Here is a 20826-nt window from a genome sequence, read left to right as displayed (position 1 = left end):
TTAGAAAGCATAGCTGGTGGACATGGAAGTCTGTTTCAATTAAATGTTTTCCTGGAAATATTTAACACTCAAGATCCACCTGAGATCCAATAATTTCAGTTCCCCTTTGGGTGAACTCAAAGTGCCCCTTGGGACCAAGCAACCTTCAAATGGCTTGAGGACTCTCTGAGGTGCTTCTTCTTGTGTTTTCTGACCACCAGTGCTGGGTTAAAAGCACTGAGCCTCATTGAGACAAAGTGGCCTGATAAAACCCACTGTTGTTAAGCCTGGTACCCCACTATTGCAGCCCTGCCACCCCCAGTTATGTTTCATTCCTGCCTTTCTCAGTAGGGAACTCCTCAACTACTTCCACCAGTTCCGTCCTCACCTTACACCCATGCGCAGACCTAGAGGCCTCTGGCCCTCAGTAGGAAGTCGAAGTTCCCCTCAAAGTCATCTGATAGCCAAATGGCAGTACACTCCTCCTGTGACAGTGCAGAGGGCTTTGAGGCATTACTGCTTTAAAAAAAATAGTAAGAAAAGATACTTTGTAGCAGGACATTTTCAGTAAAGGCCTCCTGAATCTGTCAATGTATGCGAGCTTTTATCTAGGGAGACCAATGAGGCTGAATTCAGGATTTTGTTCTTTAAAGTTGTAAGCCCCTTTGTTGTCTTTAGGCCAGTTTTAAAATTAATGTTTAGCAAAGCATGTAGCTATTGCTATGTGCTTCAGTCTTGGCTAGCTGAATTGTATTTAGCAATATCTGTAAAATAAAATTCTCACGGCTCAAACTCATTAACATATTCATGTTTATGCATGAATTTAGGAATTTTTACTGGCAGGGTTTGGCTTGAATATTCACTGTTGAGCAACACTGGAAAAAAAGCCAAGCTAGGGGCACCAAACACTGACATCTATAAATTCAAAGCCATTGCAAATAATTATAACTATTGGTTCACCTTCACTGCCTGTAAAAATGATAATGGTAATTTTTGCCCACAACAACTAGTCTTATGAATACTGATTTATATTTGTAAAGCACTTCAATGAGGTAAGTTACCCTTAATTCAGGACACCATTTGACCATGAACATGCTAATACACACAATCCTGTGTTTTCACACCTAGCAAAAAGATGGAGTCAAGGAATCATTTCTTTCTAAAATACATAAATGTGCTTTCGTCAGTAGCAAGCTGCGTTGAAATTCCGCTTGTCATTACATTTTGATCCAGACAAGGATATGATTTTATTATATCTTGTGATTTCCTTCTGGGTAAAACACTCCACGCAATGCGTATTATAATTTCTCCTGTAGTATTTTTCAATAAAACCTGTTCTCTAGCTAAAGAAAAATGTGCTCTTTTGTTCTTCTCCCCTTTGTCTACCCAGTGCATAGTTTGGGACTGGGATTCGAATGGAAAGCATGACTTCATTGGAGAATTTAGCTCGACATTCAAGGAAATGCGAGGAGCTATGGAAGGAAGACAGGTAAGTTGGAAACCACCCAAGCAGTCTCAATATGTAAGCTTTGTAGAGCAGTGTCCCTCAGACAATACTGTAATGAAGCAAGTGGTATTGCCTCATTGTCTCAGAAGTCAGTTGCTGTGTTGATCTCTCCTTTAAGTTTTACTGTTATCTGAGCATGGTAATCTGAAAATGTAAAAAGCAGCCTTTCCCGTACTTCCATGCCTGAAATACTTAGGGTCTTTTTCTAGTTCACATTCTGCAGGCATTTCTTTCTGCTAAGATTTATATCCTTTGAGCCCAAGCACATGTTTTCTGTGAGTTGCTGTGCTGTTATGGCAAAGCAGATGCACAGTCTGGGTACTCGAAGCATTGCCCTACTGACCTAAAGGCCTCTAATGAGGGAGGGTCATTCTGTCTTTCTCTCTTTCTCATGTGCTGCATTCATTGCTGCCAGCTCTCACTTGAACCCATCATGATGAAAGTAATCAATTTCCTAAATATCTCATGAATTACAATCCTAAGGGAAAATTAAATTGTTAGTTTATTAATAATTTCACTTATGTCAGCCTGATCCCTTCAAATTGAAGTTGATGGTAATTATTGAATATGATAAATAATTTAACATATCTAATTCCAGAAATTGTCATTTCCTCTTATTACTTACTCCTGAAGGTGTTAATTTTGATAAATTCTCTGAGAGGGAGTTAAAAATGTTGACTTTCTAATCTGCTGAGAATTTGTGTTCACTGCTTCATGTGATCTCAAAACCAAACACAAATGCCTAATAAGCTTTATTTGGGCTTTATATTAAGGTTTTGTTTATAGTGTGTTAATAGAAAGCTATCAAAGAGTCAACAGAAGTTTAATAAATGGCAAGCAGTTAGGCTATTCCATAGGTCAAGTAGTTTTTATGAGTCTTCTAGATATTTTCTATTCATGTTCTTAGAGTTAGAACAACCTAGAGTTTAGCAAATGTTGCTCATGTGCGTAAAATACTGTTGATATATATGTCATATATTAATCCATTACGAATAACTTCTGAACAGAACCTGAGTGTAAATGAAACCCAGTTTTGTTCTCTGAAATTGAGTCGGAGGATGAAAACTTAAACCAAACTCAATTTAAAAAACTGAAAATTTTGAACTAAAAATTTTAGTAAATATACCTAAAGAGGTAAAGAGATTCCAGTGTGAATAACATTAACAAGGCCAGTGATGTGACAACACTCCAATTTTGCATACAAATACCTGCAGCTGGGAAAGGGACTGTGTGAGAGTGGTAAAGGGTGTGTATTTCCAATGTAAATGCCTTCAAAAGAGCATTGCAGTCCTTCCCGAACAGACAGCTTGTTGGCCAAGACGAGATTTGCAGTCCAGAGTGCCAGGAATGGCTGTGAAGAATATATATTCTTTATTATGATGGAGAAACAGTCCACTCTTTTCATCATCAGCTAGCAAAAAGGATGATTACTCTTTCAGAGGCACAAGAAGTTAGTGCAGCCATTTGTCAATTCTTGTTCTCAGTTGACACAGCAGTATCAGAGTGCCATCCAGGAATGTTTTCATGTTGTGCAATGCTTTAAGTGTCTGAACCTTTGTCTTGCTAAGGGCCTACCATTTGGCATTCCGCTGGCTGCCTTTTACCTGTAATGTTGCAATCTGCTTTTCACTACAAAAGTGCAGTTTTTTCTCCTCCACATGCCTAAGGCATAATGGCATTATTTCTTTCTTGTTGCTCTCATTCTGTTACTGTGCAGTTATTCTGTGGGCTTGCACCTGCGAAACCCAATGATGTTGTTATAGCCATTCTCATAGGACATAATTGCCACCAATGTGAGAATTCGTACTTCTCCCCCCTCTTTTGTAATCCTTGATTTGTAGTCTAGTTAGAGGAAAACAAGATTTAGTTGGTAAGATAGTAGGTAATTGTCATTTAAGTGGCTAATAAATATTGCTCAAAATATATGCATGCACATGCTAGATGGCTGTTGCATCTGATGAAAGCAGGCTTCAGTGAGCGCTAATAGCATGATAGGTAAGTGCAAACAATAGGAAGTTTGAGCAGATCCTAGTGAAAATGATATAGCTATTATGGAAAAAGTGTTGTAATCACATGTTGTACAGGAGAGGTTGCTTGTGTGGGAGACCATGTCACTTGTTACTTGGCTGGAGCCCAGAGAGCATTTTCCCTTTCCCTTTCCCTCTTTATCTCTCCCTCTGCCTCTCCCTCCCTCATCCTCTCTCCTTTTTCTCTATTCTCTCCCTCCCTCCCTCCCTTCCTCCTATCTCCTTTTATTGATTCACCAGGAATAACTGTTGCTTCTAAAGGCAATATATGCCATTAGCTGTGGACCCCATAAATACATCTTAGTGCATAGTTTATCTCAACATCCTTTGTGCAACATTAAGTAATGTGATAAGCATTTGTCAGTTTTTTTCCTTAGTTTTATTCTTCCCAAAGAAAAACCATGTGCAACAGAGTGTTTACTTTGAATAAAGGGGGTTTAGTAAACCTTAAGGGAATGATAAAGGAAGAGGGAGGTGTTCTGCCTTCAAGTGGATGTGTTGCTAGGTATTTCTAATAAGGAAGGCCACATCAGAGAAATGTAATTACACGTGGGTGAGGTGATAAGGAGGTTAGATGCAGTCCTTTGTTCCTAGAAGAGATTCCTTCATAACCTCAGACCGGAAAATGTTGTTTTCCATGTAGTACTTCTTTCAGTCAGAGGAATAAAACTGCCAGCTACATCCACCAGCCCATGGTATTAAGCATTCTTTCACATAGCATCGCAACAGTGAGTGTTGAAGATGAGGACCAAAACTTGGAATTTCATCTCAGATGCTGTGGAAACCAGTGTAAAGAGCAGAACTCAGGTCTGACATCCCTGTTTGAGTTGCTAAGGAGATACTATGAAGGATCTTATTCTGGTTATATTTTCTTTTGTGCAGTAGACTTCATGGCCAGCTCTAGTACATTGCTATAGATCTGTCAAAAGCTAATCAAAAGATAATCAAAACACCCGAGTGATTGTCAGCCAGGGTTTTTCACTCTCCCAGGCAACTGCACAGAACAGGAGGGAATATTTATCATTGACAGGGGATCCAGGAACTCTCCTTAAGCTCCAGCTGCAAATCTGTGCGGTGTTAATGAAGGCTACACCAATGGCACAGCTCTCTCTCTCTGCTCATCAGCAATGTCTGTATTAGTTTGTATCAGCTTCACAAGTTGTCATAAGTGCATTAAGCAGTGAGAGTGGGAGTAACACAGTTTGTGCTGGGGAGCAGGAAGAACTGTGTGTTATCTGTGAACTGCTAGTACTTCTCACCATTTCATCAGTTCACCTCATCTATGGAGCATTTGACAAGGATCTTGAAGTTGCCTTTTAATTGTACATATTTTGCCCTCCAGAAAACACAGAGTATTCTGACCCATTCTTCAAGCTCCATTCTTAGCTACATGATAGAAGTATCTTGTAGCCCATCTGTCAACCACTACAGAACCACTTGAGGTGATCAGAATATGTATGTGTCACCTGCTTACTTACAGGAGGTGGCGGTGCTCTTAAGACTGTTTCAATTCCATCCCTGGGCTGCGTACTGATTACCCCAAGTTTTGAGTGTCAGCCTCTGATCTGGTAATTTTATGGTTGGATCTGGTAATTTTATGGTTGGCTTGCTGGCTTGCCTCCACTGTGAGATTTTTTGAGAATTTGTGTCTGAGACCAGGCATCATTTAGATAAATATTGTGAATCTAGCACTGGCAGCTTGCTGGTGGTTGTACCAGTACTGTGTGAAGGAAGGAGAGCAGATTCCCTATCTGAAGGACTGATGACTTGTTTTTATCAGAAGTGGCATGAGTAGTTTATGAATTCCTTTTCTAAACGTGGCAGGTCTTGGTCGATACTCACAGGTCTTGAATTATGACTTCTTTAGAGTGACAGTTGCTTCTCCATGACTGAAAGGACTGAATTATGGGAATGTTTGTTGGTCTTTGGTTGGTGGTACAGATGAAATTAATTCACACTGTTTAAGAAGACTTCCTAATCATGAACGACCTCAGGATAATAGCTTGTTGTGTGTTTCTGTTCTGTAATAATTACCTTGTTTTCACAGACCGTTACATTCTGACACCTAGCCTGTTTTCATACTGACCACCAACAAAAAACAGTACAAAAATATGCTGTTGTTCAAATGCACATCTGAAGCAGGCATTTCTAAACCTTCTATTTAACATTTTCCACCATTCCAAAATTCATCATTTTACTCCTTCACCTTAGTCTTGACACAAGAAAACAAAGTAAGAACAAGTGCATCCCTCTTTGTGACAGTTATATTTTTAGTGAAATACTGGTAAATACTTGGATTTTATTGTATGCTTAAGATTTGTTCCAAATATATGCATAATATACATTTTTAATATGTGTGTACAGTGGCAATTTCATAAGGTGTTCTAATATTAATCTATCAAACATTTTAATACAAGACTAGAAAAGCTTGATAAAAATTTAAAGACTGTTAAAGCTTTTCATAGTTGAAAGGAGAAATCCTCTGCTAATGAGAAAAAAGTCACTTTTTTTTTTTTTTTTAATGGAGGCAATAAAGCCAGAAGGATTGGGGGAGGGGGGGGGAAGTCACAGAAACATAAACCACCTGGATCCCAATGCAGCATGGGAGTTACGTAAGAGAAAAATCTGTTCCTATATTACATAAAAATGGACATGTGTGTATACACACATGCACACACGGAAAGGGGAGGAAGAAACCCTGCTGCACTTCCAATCTCCACTGGCATTCCCACAAGTTCAGTGTGTTATCAGGGGCTGAGGAAGGCTGCTGAGGTGAACAGGATTGCATGGGGTCCTGCGGGGATCTGGGTCAGGTTCACCTGTTTGCCCAGATATCTGACTGTGGCCTTCGCTCAGGGCCTTTGTGTCAGGTGAATGTGCATGGACCTTTAAAAGCCTTTGGTAGTGGACCAAGGAGTTTATTGACACCAGTGGACATTTCCATACCTAGTTTTATCAGGAGACAGTCAAGTTCATCCAGGACTGTCTGCAACCTCAGCAGCTGCTGCAGGCCCCAGAGAGGGCAGCAGAGGCCTCGGAGGAGGGTGCAGCCATGTCAGGCGCCTGCCATATCCATGCGATCCCATCAACCAGTGGTGCCACCTCAGGAGCGTGGGTGAGGCTGGGGCCTTGGCTGAGGAAACAAGAAATGCTTGGATTCTCATGGCATGCCCTAGGTGCAAATTTCCAGAAGAAACTTCTAATAGTGATTAAAAGCAGCTCTTCTCCCATGGTGAATGTATTTCTGGGACAGAAGGAAAAAAAAAAAAGCAACAACCCATACTGTCCTCTTGCCTAAAGGGACGGCAGGAATAAACTATCCTTTCAGGCAGGAGGACTTGCAGTTTGCTTAAAAGTGACTTGCCTTTCTTGAGGTGTCAGAAAAGGATAATGCAGGATATAACACTGCCTGCTGTCGATGGGGGTTTTTCACCTTGTCCATTAAACCGTGATGCCTATTGCAGTTTGCTTAAAAGTGACTTGCTTTTCTTGAGGTGTCAGAAAGAGATAATGCAGGATATGACGCTGCCTGCTGTTGATGAGGGGGTTTCGCCTTGTACATTAGACTGTGATGCCTATTTGCAAGCTGTGCAATTTGTTGCAGTAGCTGTACATGAAGGAACAAGAGAGAAAAAAAAGCAGGGGAGGCAAGAGAACATGCTAATGATAACCCAAGCTTTGCAGTAGCTCTCTAGCCCTTTCCTGGCAGGGCTACCCAATGTCCCAGTGTGCAAGCATGGTATCCCAGAGAAAGTGACTGCTGTATATGATGATTTCTCTTGCCTTACAGTACATGAAACTCTTGACACCTTCGTTTCTTTCTCTGAATAACTTGTGCTATTGGTAGCCACATACTGTCAAAATTTTGGTTGTACAACAGTTGCCTGCATTTAGTCACCTCCACTTCCTTTTGCTGGTGTGTGGCGTGGGTGGTCACATTGTTTGCTCTTCTCTTCTGAAGGTTTGGTAAGAGAAGGGGTAGGGATGTTTGGGAAGGCGGCACCTTTCACTGCAGAGAGTAACATCTCCCACTGAGGGACCTGTGTCTTCTCATTACAGTAATGAGAGCATTAGGACCTTCCAAGTGTCAACATTAGTTTGCTGACTTTCTCTGAAGGATAGCTGGATGGAGTTAGCTTTACATTCAGAAATTCTCCACACAGTGGTTTAAATTTCAGGGTATAACAGAAACACCAAAGCAGTATGGTCTGGCAGTTCATTACCAACATTTGCAACAGTACTTATATTAAAATAACAGGAGTTAGTTAAAACCAGGTTGCTTTCTGTTTCAGATTCACTGTGTTGTTTGACAGGAAAAGAGCCTGCATATTTCAGAGGTGCCAGGCATTTGGAGGAAATGCTAAGTGACTTTCAGGAATGATGAATCCAAACTTCATGATGGTTACCATTAGTGTCAGATTGCAGGCTTTTGCCTTAGTTTCCTCTCAACTGAAAAGTTAATTTAAGAGACAAAAATGAATCAATAAAAAACAATGTCAGATACCAAATCAATACTGGGAAAGTAGGAACAGACTGAAAATTGAGGTTGGCCTCACAGTGCAAGCAAAATATTTGAAAATTGTTTCTCATTATTACTTACCTGCTTAGAGCTGTGTTCTGAACTCTGTTCACTTTAGGAGAGCTGGTAATATGACAAGGCCTGTATATGGAATTTCCTTCAAATGATGCTTGTCACATCTCCAGCTCAAACTGTGGAAATTGCCAAAGTCAGAACTGTATCTTGGTGGGTAAGTGAAGATTGAGAGTTTCATGTAAAACAGTCTTACTGTTTTTTTAAGGCTATGAATGGGGAAATATCTTCTCCCTCCTCTCCTCTCCTGTTCCCTTCCATTCTTTATACTATCACATCAACAGATTTAGCAGGTACAAAATTACTATGATTTCTTTCTGTTTTCCTACTTTCTAGGAATTTGCTAGTCTTTCTTTTGCTTTACTATCCACATCAGCCAATGACATGTTAGTGACTTACACATGGAATATTTTAATGAGCTTTAGATAGCTGCTGAGAATTGTTATCCATATATCTCAAAATGCATTACAAAAGTAGGTGAACATTCCTAGTTACATTCTACAGTTAGCACAGAGAAGCTGAGAGGCTGGCCACAGGCACAGGTTTTTCTCCCCTGAAGTAGTGTTTTATGGTGCTTTGGTCCTTATATAGTGCAAACATCTTCCAGAAAACAATTACATGAACATAAGGTTTATCAGGCTTTAATAATCCCTTACCCAAGGAGAAGAATTATGTGCATAATGTAGGGGCTGATATAGGTCAGGCCTTGTTTAAACATGCACATTGAAAAGTGTTCATACTGGAGGATGATAAAATTAAGGAAGTGCACCTTGGGCATTCAGGGGAAAGCAATGAGGTCTCCCCAGTGTAGTTCAGTGTCAAAAGAAGGAACACAAATTCTGAATCATTTTTTCTCTCTATTCAATATATAACAATTTCTTTATAATATACAGTCAGCACAATTTCTCTGTAGGAATGCTTCCAACAAGTTTGGAGAGAACTGTATGCTAAACCATTTTGCCAGACAGCAACATATCAAGACGCGAGTGGGCAGTGCTTTTACCTTGCTGTCAGATTGCTTTCCCAAATATGAGCTTATTGCACTCTGGCATTGTGTCACGCAACGCACTTTTTTCTTGGAGAGAGAAGGGCTGTTATTTCTTAAGCCTGACTGCTTCTTGAGTAGAGGAAAAATGCGTATGGAGGATTTCCCCTGAACATGTGGGCCTGTGTCTGCCTGTCTTCTCAGTTGGAAAATTCATTTCACAAGACAAATAATTGAGCTGTAGGCTAACTGGGAGAGCAAGCAGATGTGCTTCCTCCAGTTGGAATATTTTTTGTCTTTTCCCATTCTTCACTCAGACACCTGTCTCCAATAACAGTCATGAAAATACTTCTCCCCTATGCAGAAAAGGTCTCATATTGCTCCAAAGCCATATGTTTTGGCTTCCCTTTTTTGACATTTGAAAAAAACCCTAAGCTTGAAATACTTCAGAGGCATCCAAATAATTGCTGTTAGGCAGTTGTTTGAAGCTTGATTAAATCACTGGGCTGTTCATAAGGTAAAAAACAGTTTTATGTGCTCAAACACTTTGCTCAGATTCTATATGAATGTCTTCACTACAGACAAAGTATTGTAACACTTAAGACAGATATGTTTCATTTTAAAATGTCATAATAGGGATTTTTAGATAATAGGCCATCATGGTTCCCTTTGGAGATATATTCATTATGTTACTCAGTGTCACATGTTTTCTCCCAGCACTTGAAAACACCTCTCTCAAAGAAAATAGTAATGTTCTTAATGGTATTTAATAGCACATTACAGATACAACTCTGGATTTACAAATACTAGTAGATACTTACATGTACAAACAAACGTACATTTTACTCCTGCAGTAAGAGGCACGTATAATATTTTAGACATCAGCAGTCAGGGTCTGAAAGGTTGGCCTTACCAATCTGCCTGAAACCAGAGGAGGGCAGAATGGTTGAAGTGGAAGTCAGTAAGGCTCTGGGAGATGTTATGATGGGAACAAGACAACATATTTCAGTAACAAGGTAGGACAGTTTTGCTGTAAAAATGACTATTTGTAAATAAAACCAATCAGAACATTTTCCAAAGAAAAGGTTTTAGTATCTTCTCTAGGGATAATTTTCAAATATATCAGTGATTAGTTAACTGCAGCTTCATGCAGTTTTTAGTGATTTTCTTGGCTTTTTATTCTACTGTTGGACTTAAAGGAGAAACTGTTGCTCTCTTTCAAGAGAGAGCGAGATGATCTCTCATCAGAATTTCTCCAATCATCAGTTTAAAACTAAACACTAGTGTTACTGTGTAGACAGTTTTGTAGTTAACACGATGCATCAGATTGCTTCCCCCAAGTCATTTGTATTAAGTTCCTTCTTTTTTTCTCCTCTTAAATATCTCAAAACATCCTCAATCTTGCTTATGTAACACCTGAACCTACAAGACTGGAAGATGATGACACATGATTCTGGGTATCTCTCTTAGTGCTGTGTCCACACATGTACGTTCAAAGACAAATATTTGCCCTGGAACTTTTCTTTTAAGATAATTCTCTGTGTAGTTATTTGTTTTCATTTTTTCTTCTGTGTGCAGCATTATTTGGTAGGATTTTGTCGACTATGGAAATCAGACAGTGCCATTTTTGTTTATTATTCAATTTGTACATAATTTTTCCTTCAAGCAGTGACTGCTGTTTTTCACAGGTACAATGGGAATGCATTAACCCCAAGTACAAGGCAAAGAAGAAGAATTACAAGAACTCAGGCATTGTCATCCTTAACCAGTGCAAGGTAAATAAGTATTTTGCTTTCTGGCTGTTACTTTACTAAGCTCTCAGCAATATTTTTTAATGTTGTTTGGAAATATAGACAACAAAGTGGAACTGCCAGTAGAATAGCAATGGAAACTGGTTCACTACAAAAAGTAAGGACAAGGACTTGAATCCCAAAAGTAAGCTGACTGTCCCCAGCTCTGCTCCTTCATTTCTCTTGCCTGACCCCTGCTGTTGTACAATGGAGTAGGCAGCACTAAACTCATACCTACAGGCTTTCCAATTGGCCTTTTGTGTGTTTCCCTTCTAATCTTTCCATCATTTCTACAAAATTGCTCTTGTTCCTCCTAAATCAATAGCAAAATTTCCACTGACTTCCCACTGAGAAGTAGCAGAGCTTAATTCTACTTTTGATGTGAATTTTCCTTTCTATGGTTTTAGAATTTCGATATTTTCTCTGTTTACATTTTTGTTTCGGTCTCAAACTATATTTAATGCTTTCTTAATTTACCTTATTTTCATTTGGTTCCTCCCCTTCTTTCAATTTACTTTTTCCAGGCAGTTCTCTGATGTTTTAGCAGTACAAAGCTAAGCTGAATGTCTTACTTTCTTGTCTGCAGATCCACAAGATGCATTCTTTCTTAGATTATATCATGGGAGGCTGCCAAATACAGTTTACAGTAAGTGTCTTACTTCTCTAACTTACTTTAAAGAAAGGGAATCCCCTTAGATACTAAATCATTACTGTCACAGAGAAATTATTCTTATATGCCATTCCTTGATGAATTATTAAGGTCTTCTTGCAAAATGTATTAAGGCTAGAAAATAAAACTATGCTAATGCAGTAAGAATTTTCTTGCACATGCTAATTTACTTTTATGTTTTGCAGCAATGACAATCACATTGCAAAAAGTAAAAACAACTTCATACAGGGGTCAGAAGCTAAGCTGGTGTAGTCCCATCAATTCCATCTAAGCTACACCCTGTCCCAAAAGCTGGGGAACTGAATTAGCCCCTGTGACAGTGCTGACTGGCCGTTGGCTTTTGAGCCTCAGTTTGTTCACAAGAATTTCGAATAAATTCCCTTGCTGGGGCTGTATTACAGGGAGGGATTTCATCTCACCTACCTTTAGCTACTTAAATTTTAGATGTCCTGTTCATCAGTCCTATGGGCCAGTCTTCCTTTCCAGAATGAGTCCTTCATTAAAGCAAGTTTTTACCCATCTCATAGCACCATACAGAAAGTCACTGGCAGAAGAAAGAAAGGTAGTCCAGCCAGGGACCCCTCTCTGCTTGTCTGGAGTAAATGCTAGGGTAAATACTGATGTTTCATACCTTATCCATAGCTACCAACAGTACAATGGCACTACAGGGGGAACACAGTTGTAATTTAGAGTGAATTCAGAAGCTATTTAATTCAAGGAATAGGGGATAAAATTATTTTCAGAGCTCTCCATAAACAGAAATACAATGTTTTGCATTTCCAAATAATCATTTGTAGAAACATTCAATGTTGTGTTGTTTTGATTTTTCTTTTTTTTTTTGGTATTTTGAATCTGGCAAATAAAATAAAACTAAAATAAAATAATATATCAGTGTTTCCCACAGCACAGGAATACAGACTTTGGCTCAGTTACAGTCTGTTTTATGTGACCTCTAATTTCATGCCAGTTACAGGGGTAAATTCTAATGCTCCAAGGTAATATTCTTCTTCTGGAGATCTTTCCTTTTCCTGTTGCACCCTGCCCTGTTTCTGCTCCCAAGTATCAAGTATCAGACATTGGATGCTACTGAAATGTTCCATTTCACTTTTTTCCAGAGAAGCCTTCATTTTCAAAAAAAGATTTAACAATAAAAAGAAATACTTTTTTTTGCCCCAACAGAAAGTTTCAGCAACAGCAGCAGCTATGGACAGTAGTGGATTATCTTCTTGTGTACAAATCAGCTTTTTGAAATGTAAAACATGCACTTGGCCAGTACACCTCGTAAACTCATTGGGTAACACCCAGAACTGAGGACCCTCTTTCTGGTTTTGAAGGAAATACCTACTACAGTGGACAAAAATCTTTATAGTTGTCTTGTCTCAAGCAAAGTGTCCTGTGTGATTAGTTCTCCACCTTCTCAAAAAATCACAGAATAGTCAGGTTTGAAAGAGGCCTCTGGAGATCATCTAGTCCAACCCCCTGCTAAAGCAGGTTCACCTACAGCAGGTTGCACAGAGTCGCATCCAGGCAGGTTTTGAATGCCTCCAGAGGAGACTCCAAAACTTTTCTGGGCAGCCTGTGCCAGGGCTCTGTTACCCTCAAGGTAAAGAAGTTTTCCCTCACATTCAGATGGAACTTCCTGTGTTGCAGTTTGTGCCCATTGGCCCTTGTGCTGTCGCTGGGCAGCACTGAAAAGAACCCGGCCCCGTCCTCTTGACACTCACCCTTAAGATATTTGTATGCATCAGTAAGATCCCCCCCTCCATCTTCTCTTCTCCAAGCTAAACAGGCCCAGCTCTCTCAGCCTTTCCTCATTGGGGAGATGCTCCAGTCCCCTCATCCTCTTTGTAGCCCTCCACTGGACCCTCTCCAGTAGTTCCCTGTCTCTCTTGAACTGGGGAGCCGAGCACTGGACACAGCACCCCAGATGTGCCTCACCAGGGCAGAGGGGGAGGATCCCCTCCCTCGACCTGCTGGCCGTGCTCCTGATGCAGCCCAGGATCCCACTGGCCTTCTTGGCCACTGCTGCCCATGGGCAACTTGCCATCCACCAGCATTCCCAGGTCCTTCTCCGCAGAGCTGCCTTCCAGCAGGTCAGCCCGAGCCTGTCCTGGTGTGTGGGGTTGTCCCTCCCCAGGTGCAGGACCCTACACTGGCCTTTGTTGAACTCCATGAGGTTTCTCCCCGCCCAGCTCTCCAGCCTGCCCAGGTCTCACTGAATGGCAGCGCAGCCTCCTGCTGGGTCAGCTGCTCCTCCCAGTTCTGTATCATCAGCAAACTTGCTGAGAGTACACTCTGTCCCTTCATCCAGGTCACTGGTGAATCAAGTTGAACAAGACTGGACCCAGTACTGACCCCTGGGGAACACCACTAGCTACAGGCCTCCAGCTGGACTCTGTGCCATTGATCTGGCAGAGCAGTGAGCTCTGCCATTCAGCCAGTCCTCAATCCACTGTCTAACCCACACTTCCTGAGCTTACCTATGAGGATGTTATGGGAAACAGTGTCAAAAGCCTTGCTGAGGTCAAGGTAGACAACATCTACCACTCCCTCTTCATCTATCCAGCCAGTCATTCCATCATAGAAGGCTATCAGGTTGGTCAGACATGATTCCTCCTTGGTGAATCCATGTTGACTGTTCCTGATGACCTTCTTTTCCTCAATGTGCTTCAAGATGACCCCCAAGATGAGCTGTTCCATCACCTTTCCAGGGATGGAGGTGAGGCTGACTGGGCTGTAGTTTCCTGGGTCCTTCTTCTTGCCCTTTTTGAAGATTGGAGTGACATTGTCTTTCCTCCTGTCTTCAGGCACCTCTCCCGTTCTCCATGACCTTTCGAAGATGATGGAGAATGGCTTGGCAATAACATCTGCCAGCTCCCTCAGGACTCGGGGGTGCATCCCATCAGGGTCCATGGATTTGTGGGTGTCAGGTTTGCTTAAGTGATCCCTAACATGATCCTCCTTGCCCAAGGGAAAATCTTCCTTTCTCCAGACTTCCTCCCCTGCCTCCAGGGTCTAGGAAACCTGAGGACCAGCCTTGGCAGTGAAGACTGAAACAAAGAAGGCATTCAGTAACTCTTTCTCTGTGTCCTTCATCTCCAGGGCACCCACCTCATTCAGCAGTGGGCCCATATTTTCCCTAGTCATCCTTTTTCTGCTGATGTACTGGAAGAAGCTATTCTTGTTCTTGACCTCTCTTGACAGATTTAATTCTAAACAGACCTTTGCTTTTCTTGTTGTCTCCTTACATATTCTGATCACATCCCTGTATTCTCTGTCCCTTTTTCCAGATCCTGTAAACTTCTGTCTTCTGTTTGAGGTTTGCCAGAAGCTCCTTGCTCATCCATGCAGGCCTCCTGCTCCCTTTGCTTGATTTCCTACTCATGGGGATGCACTGATCTTGAGCTGGGAGGAACTGATACTTGAATATTAGCCAGCTTCTTCTTCTGTTATCCCCACCTGCCTGCAATGCCCATTTCTCCTCCAAGTCTGAAACTCTTCCCATCCCTGGAAACCTCTTTGATATGTCTTTCCTGACATCTCCTCCCTAAAAATATGACTGGAAGAACACAATTATCAAATGTGTTCAAGGTCATTAGCAGAAAGACAGCAATGTCATTAAGTAATATTTAAAAGCCTTTTCTAATTGGGGCAGGTGCTTAAGCACATGTAAAGACTGGTTAATATGCATTTCCCAGAACTCTAGCTTAAGCACAGGAGCTCTGTAACCATTAGAGAGTGTCTAGGGATATACTTATTATTATGTTACAGCTGTGCTTTTCAAACACTTGTTGATTCATCCTACATGTTTTCCAGTGGAAGAGCAAGTCCTTACGGAGCACACTGAAGGGTCATGGCAATTTGGCTCCATTTTATTTACTTGTCACAGACTTCCTATTAGTAGGCTGTGAACCACAAGTTGAAAATGTCTCTGTTAAAAACGTTAGTATTGCTTGTACTATATTTTACTATTGTAATGTTTCATTTTACTGAAATGAAACAAACCCATTGATAATAGGAAACTTAGGTGAATTCATCTGCAAGGATGGACAGTGAGGACAAAAAGGAAATGAAAGATCCAATATACTGTGAACCACAGAGATCCCTGAATTACTGCTGACCTCAGTGGTAAATCCACCAGCTACAGTATTGTGTAAACTCACCACTATCCATTTTCAACCTACATGGAGTCAGGGGAAGCTGTTGTGGATGGCTCTGTGCCTGTAGCTCTGTTCATGTATAACTTAGTGGTTCTGCTTAAAGATTGTCACAATCTGACTCTTCCTCCTGCCTCATTTGCACCAGTCCCCAGTGATGGTAGCAGAGACTGGTGGTGAGATGTGTTGCTGTTTCCAGAAACATATCAGAGGTTCTCCAGTGGACACTGAAGCAAAAGGGTGCAGCCTGCAGGGGAGATATTCAGTGTTGCCTTGCTTTCTGCACACATCACATAATCTCCTTTTCACATAGTCCTAACCTGGTTAATTCAGATCACTGAACTCAAGGAGGCCTATTCCCTCCACCTTCCCAGGTTTCCATTTCTTTTAACTCGAGTGGATCTGGAATTGTTTGAAACTCTCCTGGCACATGTATTGTTGTTGTTTTTGTCTTAATATTAATGACGTTTCTATTGAGTTCATGCTGTGTACAGGCAGTATGATACAACTGTGATTTGAAAGGGCACTTGCTGAGGGAGGGGAACTGGGATGCTAAGCATACATTTGATAACAGAAGGCTGTAGTATGATGTACCTGCTAATTTAAGGCACTAATGAAGGCTTTGGTGACATCATGCTGTGTGTTCTTGAAATACTTTGTAAATCTATTGTAGAAACATAATTTATACTTAGAAAGAATATTTCTGAAAATCAAAAGTAAACTTTTCCTTCAGTGTTAACAAGCTTTCATCTATAGAGATCAATAGTGCTGATTCCAGTCTGCTATTTTTATGCACTACTTACTGCAAAACCTTGTATCTCTTATTAGACAGTGTTCCCTGCTGCAGAAGAAATGTTCAGAAGCTGGAAGTGCAAATGGGTCTGTAGTCAGAAGACATTTTCATCAGTTTAAGAAATACAGCAGAAAGGATGTGTAACATGCATAAAAGGAACTGTAATAGAAAGATATATTGGACAGATTCTCTCTCAGGCAGGTCATGGTATTGAGTAGGCTGATTCCTTGCTGACAGATCTAGCAGATCCAAGCTATGTAGGATGTTTCCAGTGCAATGAAAATTACCCTTTTACAAGGCTGAGGGGAAAATGTATTACCAGTGTAGTTATTGCTATGTTATGTTCTTATTTAGCTGTGGGAAGATGACTGATACATTTAAAGATACACTGATAAAAATCAAATGTATGCACTGGTAAGAAAGATTCCTGATTTGCTGCCCACAATATTAGCTCTGTTGTGATATTAGCCTAACTTCTGTGATAAGTTAACTTAGTTACAAATCCTTATCCTATGTATTTGCACAAAACCTTTGTGCTACTGGGTAATGCTAAAAGAGCAGAGCTTTGTGTTGTTATTTTGGAATCATGGCAAGTAACGACGGTCACCTTCCTTAAAAGTCCTGCCCTCAGGAGTCAAACAGAGATTTCTGTCAGTCAAGCACACTGCATCCAGCTACAAATATTAATAAAGGCTTCATCGTAGGAAGTTAGGATCTTTTTTGCTTATCACAGATCTCTACTACAAGGACTGTTTCGAAAAAGGAAGCTTGTTCTGAGATTTTTTTATTTTCCCAAACAGTAGCCACAGACTTTTTTGCCAAGCTCATGAAAGCCACTGCTTATTCCTACACTGTGCTCTTGGTTTTAGTTAAAAAACCCTTAGTCATGGCTAACAGCCACAAAGGAAGACTTGTCCACTCCTTTCTGATCTGTCACTTGAATCTTCTTAATGTCTGTCTTGAGATTATCAGTAAAAACGCTCACTTTTAACAATGTTATAGAAATGCCCTTTGTTTATCATACAGTTACATTTTTGCACTTCATATAATCAGAACAAAAACCTGAGATTAAATTAATACCAGGGGAAATACACATATTTTTTAAAAAATATGCACACCTCAGTTAAGATTTGTTAAAAATATGTGTCCCCAAACTAATCTAATCCATACAAGCATCTGTGGATTTACCTCAGGTTTCACAAACCACTGGTGTTTCTTTCTTCCTCACTTACATACATGCATGCAAGTGAGAACATGACAGGTTTCCCATTGATTTACTCAAGTTAAATCAAGCCATCATTTTCAGAAAAAGACCTATGTGGAAAACAGACTCATTGCTTCAGCGCATGAACAGTAAGTAGGGAAGCAGAGGTGAAAGATTACTCTTTTTGCAAGCCAAATCAAGCTCACATCTCCTGACTGAAATGTGGTGAGGTACCAGTGGTTCATAGTTGATCAAGGTGTTGAAGGCATTTCCAAGCTAACTAGAGCCCAGTGAAAAATATTTGTCTTCAAGTAGGAGTTAGAGGTGGAAAATCAGAAACACTGGGGAAAAGACACATTGGGTAAACCCAGTACGATTTTTCTCTTTTAGTTTTTAGCAACAAAAAAGTTTCAGAACTCTGTCATTTTTTTAAGGGAGAATGAAAATGTCATGTTTCATTTTCATTTTATAGCTGCATAAAATAGTCTTCCCTGTGCCAAGCAGAGGGTTCAGCTGGGGAAGCTGCATATCTGCAGTGGCATGCTGGGACTTCAAAGTTCTTTTTGCAGCCTTCAGCTAAGCCCTTACCTGTCAACTGCGCTGTAAATCTGAACTCTGCTCATTCATCTATTGAATAGCCAAGGTATAGCAGGTTTTTTGGATGAAGCGTTGTTGGACAAAATCATAAGGAAGTTTGCAAATGGCTTTGTTCCCTCAGGAGAGCCTTTGGGTTTCTTGTTGCTCCTTTTAGGAATTCCTAGAAAGCAACATCACAAATTCAGAAAAGGGCTTTCTGGTCTATGACAGTCCTATCACAGGAAGATGCATGCCAGAGTATGTATTCAGTGAGAAGTATAAAGAGCATTTTAAAAGAGAGACATTAATTTTAAGAGGATTTGTTAATATTTGCTTTTGCATTGAATGCTTCCCACAATCTTCTCTAAGCCTTTTCAACACAAAAATCTGTGCAGTGTTCAAGCTTTGTTTTTACCCTGCCGCTCACCTTTGAGCTTGCTATGCCATTGGGAGGGTTAATTATTTAATGTTTAAATGCTTTGAAGATAAAAAATACCAGACAGGCAGTATCTACTACAATTAATACTGCCACAGTAAGGGCTAAATAGCTTAGAAATGTCCTTAACTGGACTTTTAATTTGTAGTTTTAGTAGGACTTCTAAATCTCAGGACATTTTTGCTGCAAAGCTTTTATGTCCTGATCATCACCTGAGCTGGAATAGTTTAATTAAGTATGAGAACCTAAAGATAGTTTGATTCATTTGTATTAGAACATAATTTTCCACGTAGGATAATAATGCAGTTCATTTTTTTCCTAATTATGCCATTTTATTTTTATTACTTCTTATTTTATAAGCTGTCATGTACTTTTAGACATATGTATCAATACTATCCTAAATCAAATTTGATGAAGGACACTATAAAATGACCTTTGCTGTAAGGCTGTGGTCTCTACAGAAAACTGTTTCTGGTAAAGGTTCATGGTTGATGTGGGTATACTTATGTCCAGAAATGCTCCGCAACACATTGACTTTTCTTCTTTTCCAGGTAGCTATAGACTTTACTGCATCAAATGGTGATCCTAGGAACAGCTGCTCACTGCACTATATCCACCCCTATCAACCCAATGAGTACTTGAAAGCATTGGTAGCTGTTGGGGAGATTTGCCAAGACTATGACAGGTAAATAACCACATAAGATAACAGAGTTGTCTTTAGAAAGTGTTTTCACAGTGTGAAATCAATGACTGCCTGCTGCCAGCTGCGGTAGCTCCATGTTTAGTCACTTAAGAGAAATGGCTGCATGTCAGGAAGATTAGTCTATCTTGACATACTTTTGAGTGGGTTTAGATTAGCTTCATGGTAATGAAAGGCCCAGTTCTTGGCTGTTTCACTGATACATGTGTTTAGTTTCATGTTTGTATTCACATGCCAAAATTGCATGGTTTAGTGGATTTTTCACATGTGTTAAACTTGAAGCCTGTTTTGCAGATGCCTATAGCATCCTTTCTGATATGCTTGGGAATCTGGTTCTGTCCCATCCTACAGGAAAGTGTTCCCAAGATGTTGTGTTCGAAACTGAATTTGTAGTTGCCTAAACTGCTTAGTGGCCATGCCTAGTAGAAATAAATGTGTGGTCTTTTTCAGTGTTCTTCTGACCTGTTGAATATTAAAGTCACTTCTAAAATAAGTATTAAAAAATAGTGGTAATGTGTGCACTCAACATGCCTTTAAATAAATAAACAAATGCAAGTAATTGGGCCAAATATGCTTTGATTACATTATGTACTTCTGTTGCTTTCAAATAAGCTGCCTGCTTCTGTCAAATTAATTGCCCATTATTAATCTAATTACTAAGTGCATTTCCTTTAAATGTTCTTTCTTTGTTCCTGAGGCACAGTATCTTACACAATTATTCTTTCTAAACTTTGCACATGTAATAGACATCCACCCACCACTTTGCCATATGTAAATACCACATCTCAAAAAACCAATGGTATTTCCAATCAAATTTGAACTATCCTTTCTCTATAAATTGTGGGGTGACTTAATACTGTGGTTTTCATGTTACACGATGCATATATCAGTTAGCCTGCTCAGAGGCACTTCCATTTGCATGGTAATGAAATGTCTTCTCGAAAAAGAATGTGGAAAATCCTGCCTTGATACAATTTCTGTACAAATTTGATGGTCAAACTTAGTAAATGAGTCTAAGAAAATTCATATTTCTTTGTATGTGAGCTGATAATTCCTCGTGATTATCCAGCAAGATATTTTACTAGCAAGAATTCAGAGGATTAATATACTTCAAAATAGGGAAAGGAATAAAAAAGGGCTGGTTTATGCACACAGATTGTTTTTATGTATCACTTAAGGTGTATTTTTTAAAAAAGATAAAATAGTTAAGTGGCGCAGTCCCTCCTGTTTGGAGATATTAATCCCAAATCAGGATTCTTCTCTCTCCCAATATAGCATATTCCAATCAGTACAAAAATTAATGGCCAGTCATTTTTCAAATAAAATCATCAGCATCATTCAGTTCTGTGTTGCTGCAGAAAATGCCTGTTGATGCTGATCAGCACAACTGAGGTTGTATGAGCTATGGAGT

General features: G+C 40.0%; 1 protein-coding gene across 3 annotated transcripts in view; it reads left to right on the top strand.

Moving 5' to 3' along the window:
• The window catches only part of CPNE4 (copine 4), a 315588-nt gene that overhangs the window by 256170 nt on the left and 38592 nt on the right, over positions 1-20826 (top strand). For 2 of the 3 annotated variants that reach the window (XM_056337704.1, XM_056337706.1), the window contains exons 8-11: positions 1370-1468; positions 10778-10864; positions 11466-11525; positions 19267-19400. In XM_056337704.1, coding sequence (XP_056193679.1) covers positions 1370-1468; positions 10778-10864; positions 11466-11525; positions 19267-19400 — 380 coding nt within the window. The remainder of the gene's footprint in view (positions 1-1369; positions 1469-10777; positions 10865-11465; positions 11526-19266; positions 19401-20826) is intronic. The other variant, XM_056337705.1, reaches the window with a different exon arrangement.

Source organism: Falco biarmicus, chromosome 4 (assembly GCF_023638135.1).
Source record: "Falco biarmicus isolate bFalBia1 chromosome 4, bFalBia1.pri, whole genome shotgun sequence".
NCBI classification, from domain to species: Eukaryota; Metazoa; Chordata; class Aves; order Falconiformes; family Falconidae; genus Falco; species Falco biarmicus.
Note: the sequence above shows the minus strand (reverse complement) of the source record. Positions and strands in the feature narration are given on the sequence as shown.